Source organism: Rhinopithecus roxellana, chromosome 16 (genome assembly GCF_007565055.1).
Source record: "Rhinopithecus roxellana isolate Shanxi Qingling chromosome 16, ASM756505v1, whole genome shotgun sequence".
NCBI lineage: Eukaryota > Metazoa > Chordata > Mammalia > Primates > Cercopithecidae > Rhinopithecus > Rhinopithecus roxellana.
The window spans coordinates 22,738,248-22,757,671 of NC_044564.1; the positions used below are offsets into that span (position 1 = coordinate 22,738,248).

General features: G+C 39.4%; 1 protein-coding gene and 1 long non-coding RNA gene across 2 annotated transcripts in view; one reads left to right on the forward strand and one right to left on the reverse strand.

Moving 5' to 3' along the window:
* LOC115893851 overlaps positions 1-3,625 on the forward strand; it is a 26,271-nt gene extending 22,646 nt beyond the window's left edge. The window contains exons 2-3 of the long non-coding RNA XR_004053872.1: positions 1,438-1,529; positions 3,551-3,625. This is a non-coding gene — a long non-coding RNA (uncharacterized LOC115893851). The remainder of the gene's footprint in view (positions 1-1,437; positions 1,530-3,550) is intronic.
* RECK (reversion inducing cysteine rich protein with kazal motifs) overlaps positions 1-19,424 on the reverse strand; it is an 86,907-nt gene that overhangs the window by 10,212 nt on the left and 57,271 nt on the right. The window contains exons 11-16 of the mRNA XM_010369934.2: positions 12,928-13,140; positions 11,229-11,365; positions 8,197-8,337; positions 5,594-5,782; positions 3,638-3,760; positions 1,420-1,591 (exon numbers count right to left, since the gene is read on the reverse strand). Of these exons, the coding sequence (XP_010368236.2) occupies positions 1,420-1,591; positions 3,638-3,760; positions 5,594-5,782; positions 8,197-8,337; positions 11,229-11,365; positions 12,928-13,140 (975 nt within the window). The remainder of the gene's footprint in view (positions 1-1,419; positions 1,592-3,637; positions 3,761-5,593; positions 5,783-8,196; positions 8,338-11,228; positions 11,366-12,927; positions 13,141-19,424) is intronic.

Consider the following 19,424-nt stretch of genomic DNA (forward strand, 5'->3'; position numbering starts at 1 on the left):
AACAAATAAAAGTACCTTTTCAAATGTTTAAGAACCATTTGGATTTCTTTTTTTATGTTTATATCCTTGGTCCATTTTTCTATTAGGTTATTGATCTCTGTCCATTTTGATATTAGGTTGATCTTTCTCAAATTGATTTGCAGGAGCTCTTTATATTACAAGGACATCAGTGCTTTCTCTGCGATATTCCTTCCAGTGTGTCATTTGTCTGTTACCACGCAGAAAATTTTGAGGTTCATGTAGCTAATTTTTCAATCTTGTATATACTCAGGAAGGCCTTCCCACTTTGACATTTATTTTTATTGTTTTATTATAAAAGCAGGACAACTTTATTCAGAAAGGCTAGCCAATGGAGAAAACAATGAACAAATATGAAAACAATCCTCAATTCTACCTCCCAACACAACCTGTATTATTCTTTCAGCTTATTTTTTATGCATTGCATCCTATCTTCTTTCCATAGAAACTTTCTTGGATTAGTTTCATTGTATAAACTTTGGCAGATGGATGACTAATTCTTTGCCATTTCTTTTAACACATGAGAAAGTCTCCCCCTTCTTCCATATTACACCAGGGTTTTCAGGATGGAGAAGCAGCAATTGCTTAGGAAAGCACTGTGGCATTGGAATGTGTACTGTTCAGGTCATTCAGGTAAGCCAGTAAATACTCTGCTTCCAGAAGGCTGTAACCTAAGGGTCAGCAAGACGCCTGCCCTGGTGGCTGCCACATGCAGAAATCCATCATTAAGGCTGAGACAACTGTCTTCTGAGCTCAAGTGAGGAAACAGTAGAGAAAGGAGCTCAAAACAAATACTTTCAAATAGTAGTGAAGTTGCATTTCCAGAGATTTCTCACGTCCAACTTCTAAAACGGATGCATATAACTAGAAGAAAATTTCCCTTGACTATCAGGTGACAGCTACTAATAAAAATACACCCTTTCCTCTCATCTCTTCTGCTACTTCTCCTTATGTTACATTTTCTGTTTCAGTCTTACAGAACTGCTTTAGTGCCCAACAGACACCATGCTATGGAGATAACATGGACACAACAATGTTATGGAGATAACATTTCCAGCAGCCACGACTCTTGTTAGTCTGCCTTCACCACCACCACCTTTTCTCTACTGCAAACCTTGCCTACAATCTCTTACTCATCTTTCTAGATTCAGCTAGGTATCACAATCTCTAGAGGCTCCGCCAGAGCCTTGCCCAGGCTGCATTAACTGCCCTACTTCTGGGCTCCCGAGAGCAGCACCTTATCAAGCAGCTTTACATGGCTCTCTTTCCCTCCAGACTCCAAACTCTTCAGGGCAGAGACAATTTCTTAATTTACCTTTGGGTTTTCACTGTCTGGTATATGGTAGATGCTTTGTAAGTACTAGTCTTCAGTTGAATAAAATAAGAAGGCATTTGACTTACCTTTGGTTTTTTTGGCAGGGATTAGGATTACATGGATCCTTTGACATGCATGATCCAAACTCAAACTGATGGTCTTGGAGGCCCACACAGCGAGCAATGCAGGCACTGGGGTAAGTGCGCCCATTCTGCCCACATACGGGGACAAACTGATCTGCACAGTTACAGGGCAGACCTGAGGAGAGGAAACAGCCTCAAAAATATGTATGTGTGTATTTCCCTCCCCTTATATGTTCCCTTCCCCTTGTATTTCCTTGTTAAGGCAAACCATGAGCAATCATGTGAAGGTCTCATGTTAAAATAGAATTGTAAATTAAGTCAGGAAAAATCTCTCGTATCTCTGACAGTGTTTTTAAAGGCAGCAATGCTCTGAATAGCTTGTCTGCAAGATGGCTTTCCTTTGTCCCTTTTATTGCCAGCTAGTTGAGGGCTTCTAGACCTTGATCCCAGATAGAGACCCCTATTAACAAGGCTGGAGGTAGGGAAAGTAAAGACTGTTTCTCCCAATTTGGCATATAAAATCTAGAATTTAGATGTCTGAAGTCTGGTGTGGGTATTTCTTGAATGTTAAAGGCTCATATCAAGCATAAGAAAGAGTGGGCTGGGCACAGTGGCTCACACCTGTAATCCCAGCACTTTGGGAGGCTGAGGTGGGTGGATCACCTGAGGTCGGGAGTTCGAGACCAGCCTGACCAACATGGAGAAACGCTGTCTCTACTAAAAATACAAAATTAGAAGGGTGTGGTGGTGCATGCCTGTAATTCTAGCTACTTAGGAGGCTGAGGCAGGAGAATCACTTGAACTGAGGAGGCGGAGGTTGCAGTGAGCTGAGATCACGCCATTGCACTCCAGCCTGGGCAACAAGAGGAAAGCTCCTTCTTAGAAAAAAAAAAAAAAAAAAAAAGAAAGAGTGAAGGTTGTATGTTCCTTCCACTCTCATGTCCAAGATGGTAACTTAGAAAATTATTGTAATTTTAAGACTTACAAATTGTTATGAACATCTTTCTCTGAGTCACATTTGGAGTGGGACACTGGGTCCCAAGAAATGTGGCACAGTTATGGGTCAGTAAAATTTCCTTAGTCTGTTAGATCAACAGTCATTGACTTAATTTATCCCAGGACACCATGGGCCACACACTATAGGAAACAGGGGTCTTGCTAGTTGTAAAGCTCAACTTCTAAAAACATTTAGACATTAACAAAAAAATAAAAAAAGTCTTCCTTGTAAATCCTTTGCTTATTCTTTATCCCCACATCCCTCTATGGTTTCTCTAAGCAGAATGAATAGTCCTCACTTGAGCAAGGCAAAGGTTAATAATAAAGGATGATGATAATAAAGCAGTGAAGGCTGGGGTAGAGTTCGTCCTACCTCTACTTCCTCACCAGTCTGCCATTCACTTCTTATTTCTGATCCCCTTTTTATTTCCAATGGGCTGGAAGTACAAGGTTGGTAAATCCTTACTCTCCTCTCCTCCACTTCTCCTCCACCCAGCCCCCACCCCTCTCCGCATGTAATACTAATTCTGGGGAAAGAAGAATCAAGTTGCCACTGCAGCAGCATGAAATGGGGGCAAAGGCAACTACCTAGTAACTTTTAACCCACAACCAAAGGTATTTTAGATCTAGGAAAAAGCAGATATCAAGATAAACCAGCAGACTGTGCTGTTGCTATTGGCAACAACAGCTTCACAGGAGGAAAGCATCCCATCTCACTAGCCTTTTCACTTACTTATGTTGGTGTAAGAATAATAAGAGCAGCAAAGCATAGGAAAGTCAAGAAAGTAATATTCTGGGATATTATTGTTTGTGGGAGTCTAGAGGAAGAAGTAAGCTAAGGTAGGCTGAGGAAGAAGGTGCTGAGAAACAAACTGAGAACATGCATGGACATTTTAGATCATAGCGGTAGGGGGTAAATGGGGTATTTTACCAGGTAGAAAAGTTCAATTTAATTAAACCCATTCCAATCACTGGCTCTGTTCTTTTTGACTCATGAAATTCCAGAACATTAGTGCTAAGGGCCCTAAGACACCATTTAGTATAACACCTTCAATTCACAGAGGAAGAAACTAAGATCCAGGGAGGAAAAGCATCTTGCCCTTAGATTCTGTATTGATTTTATTGGGTACACTTGCAGTTAAGACTGGAGAAGCTGCCTTGAAGGGAAAAATGTGTGCAAAGAAATGATGGCCCCTGAGGACAGACTCTGGACGATCACAGTCACCTGTGAAGGTACGATGGTCATCTTCTGAACTGTGCTCACTGAGGCAAAGGCGGGTAGAACACACCAAATTGCCAGCAAAACAAGAACAGACATTGCAGTCAATACTAAAGGATGTTCCATGACCTGACAGAAAGAGAAAGAAAATGTTGATCTGTATCACGCATTGAGAAATAGAGCACATATTACAATTTTAATAGTTCAACAAGTTTTAAAATGGAAATTCCTTTTTTTTTTTTTTTTTTTTTTTTTGAGACAGGGTCTTATTCTATAGCCCAGGCTGGAGTGCACTGGCGTGATCCCAGCTCACTGCAACCTCTGCTTCCCAGGCTCAGGTGATCCTTCCACCTCAGGTTCCCAAGTAGCTGGGACTATAGGTGTACACCACCACATCTGGATACTTTTCATATTTTTTGTAGAGACAGGGTTTCACTATGTTGTCCAGGCTGGTCTTGAACGCCTAGGTTCATGCCATCTGCCTGCCCCGGCCTACCAAAGTTCTGGGATAACAAACCTGAGCCACTGTGCCCAGCCAAACATTCTTGAAAGATGACTTCTGAATGTACCAACTAGAGTAAAATCTGTGGTATTTATATTTTCGTACTTGCCTCCTAGTGTATTTCTCCAAGCCCCTGAAGTGCTGGTCTTACCAGGCTGCTCCCTATCCTCTAAGAATGTTTCTGGCTGCCCCTTCTGCTTTGCAAGCTCGTATCTTCAGGGCCAGACCTGATGCCATCTTTGGATCAAAGACTCTTCTGACGCCCTAGCAGGAATGCCCAGCTCCCAGAAGAGCACTTGGTCTGCAACTTTTTTTGGCTCAAATTCTCTCATCTTAACACATAAAGCAAGATCTCATCCCTCATCCTGGTTTCAGCTCCATAAGGCACTAGTATGCTCTTTTGTACAGAATAGGTATTTAGTCAGTGAAATGTTACAGAAGGAATAAATCTGTCCTGATATTTTCTGTTATACAAAGTACCTGCCTTTACAGTTTAGTTGAGCAGAATATGGATTAAGAGATAAACACCTGACTTGGTCTAAGGCAGAAATTTGAGAGCTAATTTTAGCCAAGAGCACTCTTCTTTTTAATCAAATCTCACACAGAAGAATAAACCAAATAGCATATAAAAGCTGAACTACTATGGTTGAAGGGATAGGGGATGGGAGTAGAAATGGGGTAGCAGAGTGAGCTTGTGGGGAGGGAACAGATCCTCAAAAGTGGTGTTTTCTCACAATTGTTTGAAATCATATATTGACACGAACAGCTGTTGGGGCTACAAGTAAAAGATGGTTAAGGAAGCAGTGGAGTCTAAGATTTTTAGGGAAGGTGGTCAAAGTACTCTTTAATGTACTTTTTTCCCAAAATGAAAGGTCAAAGTACTTTTTAATGTACTTTTTTCCCAAACCGGTAATAGTGTAGTGCCTATACCCACTTGCCTTCCATGATGTCAAAATCTGAGTTTCATTTCTGGTGAAGTGAGGGTGGGGTGGGGTATGCCTGAGGAAAGGAAGATTATCTGTGTCCTTGCCTGTAAAGGGTAAGGGATCTGGAGTCAACTAGACCTGGAGCAGAATCCAGCTTTGGTCATTTACTAGCTGGGTGACCTCTTTAAGCATCAGTTTCCTCATCTATGCAGTAAGGGTAATACAGGTATTATTGCCTATATCAAAGTGTAACTTGGAGGATTTAATGAGATAATGTAAGGCAAGACTTAGCTTTGTGTTTAGCACATGATTAGAATTCAATAAATATTAATTATTATTAGCCATTAGCCCCTTCTTGAAAAGACTTCTAAAGACTTCCTTAGAAGTCCTAGTGCTCTGTATAGTTTGAAAAATACTGCCCTGGAGTAGCTGATATGCAGACCTTACTCTTTGGTCAGAATCTATCCAATATTCTTCCTACAAAGTAAAAATAACTAATCTTATATTAAAAACAAAACAGAGCTTAAGACTCACTTTTTCTTTTTCCTCCAACAATACAAGACTTCTGGAGGTCTATACAGTGCATTTCCATACAGTTTTCTAAGAGTCCACTTTGTCCACATGAACAGATTTTATAACAACCAACTTCCCCTGCAGATGATGGCACCTGGATTAGTGTCCCTTGACGGACAATGAAATCAGAAGCTTCTCCCAGTTTGCAACCTGTACAAACAAAAATTAGCTGAGAGAGATGGTACTGTTTTATGACATTGTTTTATAACATTAGATATACACTTGACAAAAGTCTTATAGGTACTAAATCACTATTAAAGATTATGTAATATAACTTTCATCAAATTAAGGAATTGCTTTGGTTCATTGTCCAAAAGCATACCTCTCAAATGAAAATTCCATATTCTGGAGGATGGTGGTGATTACAGATCTGTACCCCAAAGTTACCTATCATTCAGAATAAAAGTGCTGTAAGATATGTAACTTTTTACTTTTGGGGGCTAGTAAAAAATATTTTAAAATCACAGATATTTTTAAAAATGGAATAGGGAAACTAACAGTATGTGTGTGTGTATATATATATATATATATATTTTTTTTTTTTTTTTTTTTTTGAGATGGAGTCTTGCTCTGTTGCTCAGGCTGGAGTGCACTGGCACGATCTTGGCTCAGTGCAACTTCTTCTGCCTCTCGGGTTCAAGTGATTCTTCTGCCTCAGCCTCCCAAGCAGCTGGGAATACAGGCGTGCGCCACCACACCTGGCTAATTTTTGTACCTGAATAATTTTTGTATTTGTAGTAGAGACAGGGTTACACCATACTGGCCAGGCTGGTCTCAAACTCCTGACCTCATGATCCACCTACCTCAGCCTCCCAAAGTGCTGGGATTACAGGCGTGAGCCACCGCAGCTGGCCAGTATTTTTAGAATAATATTGTTCAGAAAAACTTTTAGTGATGGAAAATAAGTATACCTTAAATTCAAGGAAAAACTGAATATTTGGGTGGGCTTATGGAAAGCCCATTTTCTATCTTATTATATGATGGGTTTTCTGAGTTTAATGAAACAAGAGGATTCTGAATTGAATTCTTTTTTACTTTTTTCTTTTTTTTTGAGATGGAGTCTCACTCTGTCACCCAGGCTGGAGCGCAGTGGCACAATCTCGGCTCACTGCAAGCTACGCCTCCCAGGTTCACGCCATTCTCCTGCCTCAGCCTCCCAAGTAGCTGGGACTATAGGTGCCCGCCACCACACCCGGCTAATTTTTTTGTATTATTAGTAGATACAGGGTTTCACCGTGTTAGCCAGGATGGTCTCCATCTCCTGACCTCATGGTCTGTCTGCCTCAGCCTCCCAAAGTGCTGGGATTACAGGCATAAGCCACAGTGCCCCGCCCCTGAATTGAATTCTATATTTAAATAATATGAAATACAGATGTCACCATTTTAAGTAACTATATCTTATTTTCTTGCCAAAGAAAATACTGACCAACTTATAATGTAAGGGTAAATGGACAGAAAATACTATCTTGAAATTTAAAACAGTCCAACATTTCCTATTTTGATAAGATTTATTACGACTCTATAGCCGATATATTACAGTATTACATATATATTATAGATGATCCTTTGAGACATCATGCTTATTTCTTCTTTTGCTTTATTTTACTTTAAAAATATTTTAAGGCTGGGTGCGGTGGCTCATGCCGTAATCCCAGCACTTTGGGATGCTGAGGTGGGTAGATCACCCGAGGTCAGGAGTTCAAAACTAGCCTGGACAACATGGTGAAACCTTGTCTCTACTAAAAATGCAAAAATTAGCTGGGCATGGTGGTGGGTGCCTGTAATCCCAGCTACTTGGGAGGCTGAGGCAGGAGAATTGCTTCAGTTTAGGAGGTGGAGGTTGCAGTGAGCCGAGATAGCGCCATTACACTCTAGCCTGGGTAACAAGAGCGAAACTCTGTCTCAAAAAAAAAAAACAACTTTAAAAAAAATCTTGATTCTAACATGATAAAGAAACATTCTCAACTGGGAAATAGAAAAAAATAAGCAAAATGTTGCAACAACTATATTTTAAAGGGATTGACAGAAAGATAAAGACTATCAAAATTCCACGGAATAAAAATCCTTCAGCCTTAAAGTTATAAACATTTCAACATAACATTAATCTTTATGAAGATAGCTATACATTCTATTGAATATGCTATTTCTCTATATACTAAAACAAAGAAAAGAAAAAACATGAACAACATAGAGTATATTTTTTCAAACATTACCACATAGAAGAGAAAGTACAAAAAGCTGGTCTGAGCTTCTTTTCTTTCATAGTCTAGAACCCTGCAACTCATTATAAGAGTGAAGTTTTAGACTGTTATTATTAGTTTACAATTTAAATAACAACTGAAAATTACAAGTGTCTGTCTTTTTCTGCTTACATCAATAATGTTTAATGAGAAAATCTCAATTATAGAAAAACACAATATAGAACATGAAGTCACTTATAATCTCACTCCAAAGATAACCCCTATATTACAGAAGGAGCAGGATTGAAAAAAAGAAAGATAGCTCCTATAAAAAAACACTAGCAGCACCTATCCATCCTCTTCTCACACCCACCTACCTCTTACCTTGAACACAAGAGTATGGAAGACAGGGATCTCCAGATGGACATCCTTTTCGGTTTACTTCACAGAGCTCATTGGCAGGGCAAGGATTGGGGTTACAGGGATGGGTTACTTCTTCTACAATGTTACCTAAAGTACTTGGCCCTGAAAAAACCAAAACAGATTAGTTTAACCAACCTAAAAGAGTAAGAGAGAATTGTAAATTATCTGAATTAATTATGGCTGGAATAAACGAAGAGCTCATGAGCATAAAGGCCTGATTCTACCAAGCCATTAAAACACCGAGATTCTTTCATTTGTGAAATGATAAATTTAGCATAAACATACGTTCATTCATTTTTTTTTTTTTTAATTTATTGGGATCTACAATATTCCAGGTAAGGTTCTAGGTGCTGGAGATACAGTGATGAACAAAATAGACAAGTCTCTAACATAGAGTTTACATCTAGTAGAGAAACAGACAATAAATATACTATGTATGAGCCAGGCACAGTGGCTCACCCCTGTAATCCCAGCACTCTGGGGGCTGAGGCGGGTGGATAACCGGAGGCCAGGAGTTTGAGACCAGCCTGGCCAACATGGTGAAACCCCGTCTCTACTAAAATATAAAAATTAGCTGGGCATGGTAGCGGGTGCCTGTAATCCTAGCTACTCAGGAGGCTGAGGCAGGAGAATTGCTTGAACCCGGGAGGCAGATGTTGCAGTGGGCCGAGATCATATCACTGCACTCCAGCTTGGGAGACAGAATGGGACTCTCTTAAAAAAAAAAATCCAAAAAAACAAAACAAAAAACCCAAATTCAGCTGGGCGTGGTGGCATGTGCCAGCTAGTCAGGAGGCTAAGGGAGGAGAATGGCCTGAACCCGGGAAACAGAGGCTGCAATGAGCTGAGATTGCTCTACTGCACAACAGCCTGGGCAACAGAGTGAGACTCCATCTCAAAAAAAAAAAAAATATATATATATACACACACACACACACACACACACACATATATGCTATGTATGTATATGTGTATATATAAACAAATAATTAAATCAGAAAATTATAAGCAATAAGTAGTGTCAGGGGATAGAAAGTGATAGGTATATTTTGGATAGGGTAATCAAATAAGGTATCTAAGAGGGATAATTTAGCGTGTTTTATCATAAATGAGAATTTATTATGGTAATATGTATGGACTCCAAACCATGATTACATTTAACTTCAGAAATCATGGCCAAGGAAGAGTCTCACTTGATATAAATTATGTATGATATTTAAACAGATATTTAATTTTCCTCCCATTGATACAGTTTCCTTCTACACAAATATTTTCCTGCTGTAACAGAATCTAGAATTATAAATACAATAAGTGTTGCTTACTTGATTTTAGGCCAGACTCATACTCTATGACTAACAGAGGTATAAGGCCCCTTGGAGTTCATCTCATTTTGCCTAATTATTTCATAAATAGGGAAGCCGAGGCTCAAAGAAGTGATCTGCTCAGTCACAAAGGTCTAAGTTCCAGTCTAATGCTCTCTTTTTTGCTATATTGGTCACAAAGTTTAAGGGACACACTTTGTTGGTCTTGAGAAAATATGGCAAATACTATCAGCTACAAATCTAGCACATACTTTTCTCTCCCTGATTACTAAAAGATCTCCAATTTTACTTAGGGCAGCAATGGGCCCACAGCTAAAAAAATAATCTTTCTCAGTTTTCTTTACAACTAAGGGTAGACAGTGTGACTAGGGAGAAGTTGTTTGCTCTCTCCCTTTCTTTTTACCATCTGGAACTAGAATATGGTGGCCAGAACTCTAGTAGCCATGTTGTGATGACAAAGTACATGAAGTAATCTTGATGATGGAAGCTAAATGCTAAGGATGGTGGAGAAGGATAAAAGGAGCCTGGATTCCTGATGATGAAGCCCTAGACTATTTGTTTCTGGGCTTTCTTTTACTTCTATTTGTTCTGTTTTTTGTTAATCCTATCTAACACAGGAAAACAAAGTAAGTAGGAGCTGACTTCACTGTCTGCCTCTGCAGCCAGCTCATGGCACAGATGCCCCCTGGTGGCAGCCTGAACACCTCCCTTATCTTAACTACTGAGTGAGTAGGAGTTCTACTTGTCATCCCCTGGTTTCTACCATGTATTTGTCTCACTGCCAAGAAGCTGAGCTCCAGCTCCCGGATCCCTCAATGAGATAGCAACACGCTCTTCTAGCTCTTGGCAGGAGTACTTGGCAGAGAAAAACTGAAGCAGTGAGATAAGTTCCATTTTTACATATTAAGCTAAACTATCTTTGTTTTTTTTTTCTCTAGACGGAGTCTTGCTCTGTCGCCTAGGCTGGAGTGCAGTGGTGCGATCTCCACTCACTGCAAGCTCTGCCTCCCAGGTTCACGACATTCTCCTGCCTCAGCCTCCCGAGTAACTGGACTACGGGCGCCCACCACCGTGCCCACCACCACGCCCGGCTAATTTTTTTTGCATTTTTAGTAGAGATGGCGTTTCACCATGTTAGCCAGGATGGTCTCAATCTTCTGACCTCGTGATCCGCCCGCCTCAGCCTCCCAAAGTGCTGGGATTACAGGCTTGAGCCACCGTGCCTGGCCTAGACTATCGTTTTTTATACCCTGTTGGGTGAGTAAGTCCAAGCCAATTCCTGGCTCTTATCCACTGATACTCTGATAACAAAAAGCTGATAGTCTCTGGGGGGAAATTCCACTTTCTAGTCGTTAATATGGTGAGAAGTCAGCATGATATGGAGCTGGTTATCTGAGAATGCTGGCCCCCTGAGTCACTGCTTAGAATTCCTGACTGACAACAGTTCATACCTCCTCAGACTGATAGAATCACTTCTGCTTACATGTTTTAAGACAACAGTTCTTTCCTGGGCCAAAAAGTCCAAGCAAACAAGAGTCTGTGATTGAGATGGTATCACTGAACCCCATGTCCTCAACAGATTAAATGCTCATCCAAAACAAATAGTAAAACAAATAGTTGGAAGAGAGAAGTATTTGAAATCTAAAAACACACATACAAAAAAGTACTTACTGAGGTATGTATCCAAAGGTATACAATTCTTCAGATCATCTGTAGGTGACAGAAGCTCACAAATACTTTCAGCTGTGTGGTCTTCAGGGAATTTGTTCTGATCTCCACATTTTTTAAGAATCTCCACACAATCTGATCTTGAAAAAAAATGCACATAAATTTAGAGCTTGAGGAACCTCCTCATGTTGTCTAGTCAGCATCACTTTTTTCTGAAGCTTTCCAGAAAGTGAGTTGTCATAACTTAACATGTTTCATAATTGGTTAAGTATGGCAAAAGAGAACAGGAGTCACAGTAGAGCTCAGGTTGAATAATAAATTCAAAGCATCCCTAACTTTCTGTTGTCTGAGACCAAAGTCCTTACTCAAATTGTATACTTCTTCGTACTGTTACTACCAGCAATATGGCTTTTCAATATCTTTGAAAGGAAATTAAATGAAGCTAGTCTGATTTACTCTCTGCAAAAATCATATATCCTCACTTCTAGGACCTTATGCTTGCTTGTTTGCTTGCTTGCCTCTTTTCTCCTTCCCTTCCTTATCTAAGTCTCTTTTTAGTTATCAACATTAGCCTCTGGCCTATAACAACTGGAAAGTCCATTTACTTTAAAATGTTCTTAGTCTTCAATAGGGATTTGACTCCTACAAGTTTTCTGTGCTAAGAGTCTACATATTCCCCTCTTGTTGCCTCTTGCTTGTCATCTAATTGTTATACCTCAGTATTTCCCCATCAGGTTATCCCCAAGCCAAGTCAGAGAATAGACTGGACTCAGTTTAAGGTTGAAATTGTTGAGGTACGCAGCAGCACTGAGCCACATACCAACAGCTGAGGGACTGGATGTTAACTTGGTTTTGGAAAACTTTTGGAAAAAAAGATGTGTGAGGAACCATGGGCAGATTACTATGTGTTAAATGCTTTTGGTTTCACCCACTATAGCAGCTCCCATCTTTACTTGATCCTAGATTTCCTAAGCAAAATAAGCTCCTTAAGAAGAGCAAAGTTGGCTGGGTGCAGTGGCTCACGCCTGTAATCCCAGCACTTAGGGAGGCCGAAGCGGGTGGATCACGAGGTCAAGAGATCGAGACCATCCTGGCCAGCATGGTAAAACCCCATCTCTACTAAGAATACAAACATTAGCTGGGCGTGTAAGTCCCAGCTACTTGGGAGGCTGAGGCAGGAGAATTGCTTGAACCTGGGAGGTGGGGGTTGCAGTGAGCTGAGATCATGCCACTGCACTCCAGCCTGGAGACAGAGTGAGACTCCATCTCAAAAAAAAAAAAAAAAAAAAAAAAAAAAGAGCAAAGTCTAACAGAATATAAGACAAGTACAGAAATTAACATATAAAAATAGAATTGTGCATCAGAGGCATTTAATAAATGTTTCATGAACCAAGTTCCATAAGAGAAGTACAAATAAAGGTCTATAGGAATCTGTAGTAAGGATAAATTATTTTCAGCTGGAGAAATCTGGGAAGATTCTATGGGAATGTCTGGTATTTCAGAGGAGACAAGGACAGCCAGCAGGTGGTGATGAGGGGAGCAGTATTTCAACTAGAGGAGGAAAAAGTGGGAAAGCATTTGACTTACGGGGGTGACAGGCAAAGGAAGTGGTGAGAGAGAAAATTCTATGGAGAGGCTCTGGCTAGAGATCATGGAGGGTCTGAACTAAAGCTGGAGAATCATTAGGATGAAAGAAACTTACTTGCAAATAATACTTCCCCGGGATTTACTATGACAAGGTTTAATCTGCAGTGAACAAGCTATTGCTTTCCACATCTCTGGCTGGCACTTTTTAATATCGAGAACAGGTATATTGATAAATGGCATCTTGATGCTTCCTTTCTCCCACAACTTCATGTCATTCATGGCTCCTTGATCTGACTGTGCATTACAACTCCTGAAAAGTTCTGTTGGCCTAAAGAGAAAAAAGTCCAGAAAGAATCAAGAGGCAATTATTTTCTAGAGAGAAGCAATGAGTAAAATCCTGACATACTAATGCATCATAAAAATCTGTTTTTTTTAAGAAAGCACATACAACCCATGAAGGGATATCAGCTTCGACTGTATGAAGATTCAGTGTAGACACTAGCATTAAACTCTAATTGCATGTTTTCTTTTTAACAGATTCTTGTGAGGCAGTTTAAAACTTCACAATGCTCCGAAGAGGACTATTATCCCCAGACTGTCCCATTTCATTTCATAAAATAAATATTATGAGGCCAACTTTTTAAAATGGTGACATAATTACAAAAACTAAATGCACTGATTTTATGGGTACAGCTTGATGTGCTTTGACAAATGTGTACATCCATAAGCACATCTAAATCAATTAAGGAACACATCCAACATTTCAGCCAGTTCCCTTGTGCCACTGTTGACTTAATGCCTCCCTGCTGACTGTAACTTAGAGGCCATAACTATTTATACTTATATCACCATACATTAATTTTGCCTATTCTAGGCTAGGTACAGTGGCTCACACCCGCAATCCTAGCACTTTGCGAGGCCAAGGCAGGAAGATAGGTTGAGCTCAGGAGTTTGAGATCAGTCTGGGCAACATAGCAAGATTTCATCTCTACTTAAAAAAAAAAAAAAAATTAGCTGGTGTGATGGCATGCCTCTAGTTCCAGCTACTCAGGAGGCTGAGGCAGGAGAGCCCAGGAATTCGAGGCCAGCCTGGGCAATATGGCAATACCCCATCTTGAAAAAAATTTAAGCAAATTTTAAAGTAGTTATCAAGTTATTTAAAATTATAACAAACCCATTACATGTTAATATAAGTATCATTTTTATGAAAAATAACTCTTTTCCAAAGTAAACATTAGCGAGAAGAATAGCACTGTTTTACAGTTTTGCAAATCTCTGTAATGTCTGGCTTAATAGAACTCAGGTGGATTTTCATACCTGCTTCTGCATTCAATCTGTTGCTGTATCACATGTTGTATAGCCACTGGAAATTTGTTTGTTGTTGTTGTTGTTTTTGAGACAGGTTCTCACTTTGTCACCCAGGCTGGAGTGCAGTGGCATGATCACAGCTCACTGCAGCCTTGACCTCCTGGGCTTAGGTGATCCTCCCACCTCAGTCTCCCAAGTAGCTGGGACTACAGGCACCCACCACCACACCTGGTTAATTTTTGTATTTTCTTTGTTGCTATGTTGCCCAGGCTGGTCTCAAACTCCTGGGCCCAAGCGATCTGCTCACCTTGGCCTCTCAGAGTGCTGGGATTATAGGTGTGAGCCACCGGGCCTGGCCTAGAACATTTTTTATCACTCTATAAAGTACCCTTGTGCCCCCCTCTACTCAATCCCTGATTCCAGCAGAGGAAAGGATATTCTGATCTTTATCACCATAGATTACATTTGCCTATTCTTGGATCTCATGTGTCAAGAATGTATTTTGTGTTGGGCTTTTTTTCTCAACAAAAGATTCATCCATTGCTATCCCATTGTTTGGATGCACCACAATGTTATATTCTTTCATTCTCCTGATAGATATTTTGGGTTCTCTCCCCCATTTTTCAGGCTATTATGAATAAGGGTACCAGACAGGTCTTTATTTGGACATATGTTTTCATGTCTCTTGGGTAAATGCTTCAGGATAAAATTGTTAGGTCATAGATCTAACTTTTGAAAAAACTGAATAAAAGCTCCAAAGTCCTTAAACTATATTCTACTCCCAGTAGTAACATACTATGAGAATTCCACTTGCTTCCATATGCTTCATATGCTTACCAGTCTTTTAATTTCAGGCATTCTTGTGAGGGTGAGGAGGCATTGAATTGCTATTTTGATTTGCATTTTGCCATGACTAATAATAACGAACCCTTTAATGTACTAGATGGCTATTTCCTTTAAACTTTTTTTAATGGACAAAAATTATATATTTATTGTGTGCAACATAATATATATAAATATGACACATGTGGAATGGCTAAATTAAGCTAACTAAAATATGCATTACCTCACATACTTATCTTTTTTTTGTGGTGAGAACATTTAACATCTACTGTCTTGGCAACTTTCAAGTATATAACTCACTGCTAACTATAGTCACCATGTTGTATAATAGATCTCTTGAACTTATTCCTTTTGTCTAAATAAAATTTTGTGTCCTTTGACTAACATTTTCCCAATCCTCTCCCCTCCCTCTTCCCTCTTCCCTCTCCTCCTCCTGCACCACCCTCTCCAGCCACCCTCTGGTAACCACTATTCTATTCTCTGCTTCCATGAGTTTGATTTTTTTAGATTCCACATGTAAGTGAGATCGTGCAGTATTTGTCTTTCTGCGCCTGGCTTATTTTATTTAATGTCCTCCAGGTTCATTCATATTGTTGCAAAAGACAGGATTTCCTTCTTTATAAAGGCTGAATAGGATTCCACACTGTATATATACCACATATTCTTTATCCATTCATTCATTGATGAATACAGGTTTATTCCGTATCTTGGCTATTGTAAATAATGTTGCAGTGAATGTGGGAGTGAAATATCTATTCAATACGCTGATTTCCTTTCCTTTAGATATGTACCTAGTAGTGGAATTGCTGGATCATATGGTACCTTCTATCTTTAATGTTTTGAGGACCCTCCATACCATTTCCCATAATGGCTGTACTAACTCATATTTCCATCAACAGTGTCCAAGACTTCCCTTTTCTCCATATCCTTGCTAACAACTGTTATCTTCCATCTTTTTGATACTAGCCATTTTAACACGTGTGAAGGGATAGCTCATTGTGGTTTTAATTTGTATTTCCCTGATAATTAGTGATGTTGAACATCTTTTCATATACTTGATTAAATGGCCATTTGATGTCCTTCTTTGGTAAAGGGTCTGTGAAAGTTTTTTGCACAATTTTTTCTTCTTCTTCTTCTTTTTTTTTGAGATGGAGTCTTGCTCTGTCACCCAGGCTGGAGTGCAGTGGCACGATCTTGGCTCACTGCAACTTTCATCTCCTGGGTTCAAGCGATTCTCCTGTCTCAGCCTCCCAAGTAGCTGGGACTACTGTTGCCTGCCACCACACCAAGCTATTTTTTAAAAATATTTTTAGTAGAGATGGGGTTTCACCATGTTGGCCAGGCTGGCCTTGAACTCCTAACCTCAAGTGATCCACCTGCCTCAGCCTCCCAAAGAGTTGGGATTATAGCCGTGAGCCACCGTGCTTGGCCTTTTTTGCACAATTTTAAAATTGAGTTGTTTTACTTTTTATATGAGGTTGTAGGAGTTATATATTCTGGATACAAGTTCTTTGACAAATGTGTGTGTGTGTGTGTGTGTGTGTGTGTGTGTGCGCGTGTGCACGCGCGCACACACACCTGTGCATATGTTGAACATTCCCTCTCAAGTCTATGACTTGCCCCTTCAAGTTTTAAATGTTGTCTTTTGGCAAACAAAAGATTTTACTGTTGAAGTCTAATTCATTTTTTTTCTTTTATTTGTATATTTTGTGTCCTGTCTACAAAATGTTTGCCCGCACCAAGTTTGTGAAGATGTTCTCCTATGAGCTTTATGTTTTTAGTTTTTATGTTTAGTCCTATGATCCATATGGAAGCAATTTTTGTGTAGGGTGTGAAACACACGTTGAGCTTCTTTTTTTTCCCCCTCCATAAAGATATTCAATTATTCTGGTATTATTTGTTGAAAAGATGTTTCTATTTTTTTATTTTATGTTATTTTTTCTTTTTTTGAGACGGAGTTTTTGCTCTGTTGCCCAGGCTGGAGTGCAGTGGCACAATCTCGACTCACTGCAACCTCCACCTCCTGGATGCAAGCGATTCTCCTGCCTTAGCCTCCCAAGTAGCTGGGATTACAGGCGCCCGACACCACACCCAGCTAGTTTTTGTATTTTTAGTAGAGATGAGGTTTCACCATGTTGGCCAGGCTGGTCTTGAACTCTTGACCTCAGGTGATCCACCCACCTCTGCCTCCCAAAGTGCCATTACAGGTGTGAGCCACCATACCCAGCCTTTTTTTTTTTTTTGAGACAGGGTCTCACTCCATCACCCAGGTTGGAGTGCAGTGGCATGACCTTGGCTCACTGCAACCTCCACCTCCCAGGCTCAAGCCATCCTCCCACCTCAGCCTCCTGAGCATCTGGGACTACAGGTGCACACCACCACACCCGGCTAATTTTTTTTTTTTTTAAGACAGAGTTTAGTTCTTGTTGCCCAGACTGGAGTGCAATGATGTGATCTCAGCTCACTGCAACCTCCGTCTCCCGGGTTCAAGCGATTCTCCTGCCTCAGCCTCCCAAGTAGCCAGGATTACAGGGGCCCACCACCATGCCCAGCTAATTTTTTTTTTTGTATTTTTAGTAAAGACGGGGTTTCACCATGTTGGCCAGGCTGGTCTCGAACTCCTGACCTTAGGTGATCCACCTGCCTCGGCCTCCCAAAATGCTAAGATTACAGGCGTGAGCCACTATGCCCGGCCAATATTTTGTATTTTTGATTGAGATGGTGTTTCACCTTGTTGCCCAGGCTGGTCTTGAACTCCTGAGTTCAGGCATTCCAACTGCCTCAGCCTCCCAAACTGCTGGGATTATAGGTGTGAACCACCATGCCTGGCTGAAAAGATGTTTATTTTTGTATTGAATTGCCTTGCTGCTCTTGTTGAAAATTAGTTTACTATACTTGAATTGAATTTCCTAATCTTTTATTGAGGATTTTGGCATCTCTGAGTGACACAAGACTACAGGTACCTTGTTTTTAATGTCCATGTCAGTTTTGGTATCAAGGTAACGCTAGCCTCATAAGAAGAGTTGGGATATGTTATCTGTTTCCTGAAAAATTACTGCATAATTTTTTCCTTATGTGTTTGGTAAGCATTACCAGTAACGCCAGAAGTTTCCTTTGTGTGAAGATTTATAATTACAAATTCAATTTCTCTAATAGTTATAAGAATAGTCCTAATTTGTATTTCTTCTTGTGTTAGTTTTGGTTTTTAAGGAATGCATCCATTTCATCTAAATTGTAGGATTTACTAGCATAAAGTTGTTCATAGTATTCCTTTTTTGAGAGGGTCTCACTCTGTCGCCTAGGCTGAAGTGTGATGATGTGATCTTGGCTTACTGCAACCTCCGCCACCCAGGTTCAAGCATTTCCTTTGTGATTTCTTCTTTGTAGCATAGATTGTTTAGAAGCATATGTTTAATTATCAAATATTTGGGAAGATTTCAATATAGTTTATTTTTATTGATTTCCAATTTGATTCTGTTGTGTTCAGAAAAGACACTTTTTATGATTTTCATCTTCTGACAGTGGTTGAGACTTGCTTTTCAACCCAGCATATGTTGTTCAAATCCTCTATATCCTCACTGATTTTTTTCCATTTGTTCTATTAGTGAGGGAGAGGTGTTAACATTTCTGAATATGATTGAATATTTCTCTCTCTTTAGGGTTTACTTCTGTTTTTAAGTATTTTGAGTATATGTACCTATCTGACATTAGGTGCATATATATTTAGGTTAATTGTATCTTCATGATAAGTTGAACTTTTATCATTATAAGGTGATACTCTTTATCTCCAATAATATTCTTTGTCTTTCCAACAATCTCTGTCTTTCAATTGATGTTTTTAGTTCATTTACATTTATGTAATTATTGATACAGTTGGGTTTAAGTCTCTATCATTTTGCTGTGGTTTTCAATTTGTCTCCTTTTTCTGTCTTCTTTTGGATGGATCAAGTATTATTTTAGTGTTCCATTTCATATTTCCTATTAGCTTCTAAGCTATACCTCTTTGTGTTGTGTTTTAAATTAGTGGTTGCTCTATGCATAATATATGTCCATTATTTATTATAGTTTTCCTTGAATTAATACTATATAATGTCACAAATAATGTAAGAAACTTATAACGGTAAAATTATTTACCTCTCTCATCCTTTTTGCTACTGTCATATATCATATATTTTACTTCTATGTATAAATTCCACAATACATTGTTATTATTTTTGCTTTAACCAATTACTTTAGAAAAATAAAACATAAAAGAAAAAAAGAAAAAGAAATAAAGAAAAAATATTTTTCATGTTTACCAACGTTTACCAATCCCGGTGCTCTATAGGTCTGAGTTTTCATGTGGTATTTTCCTTCAGACTGAAGAATTTCTTGTAGTGAGAGGCTGCTGGCAGAAAATTCTGAGTTTTTTTTTTTTTTTTTTTTGGTTTGTTTTTTGGTAATATCTAGAAATACCTTTAT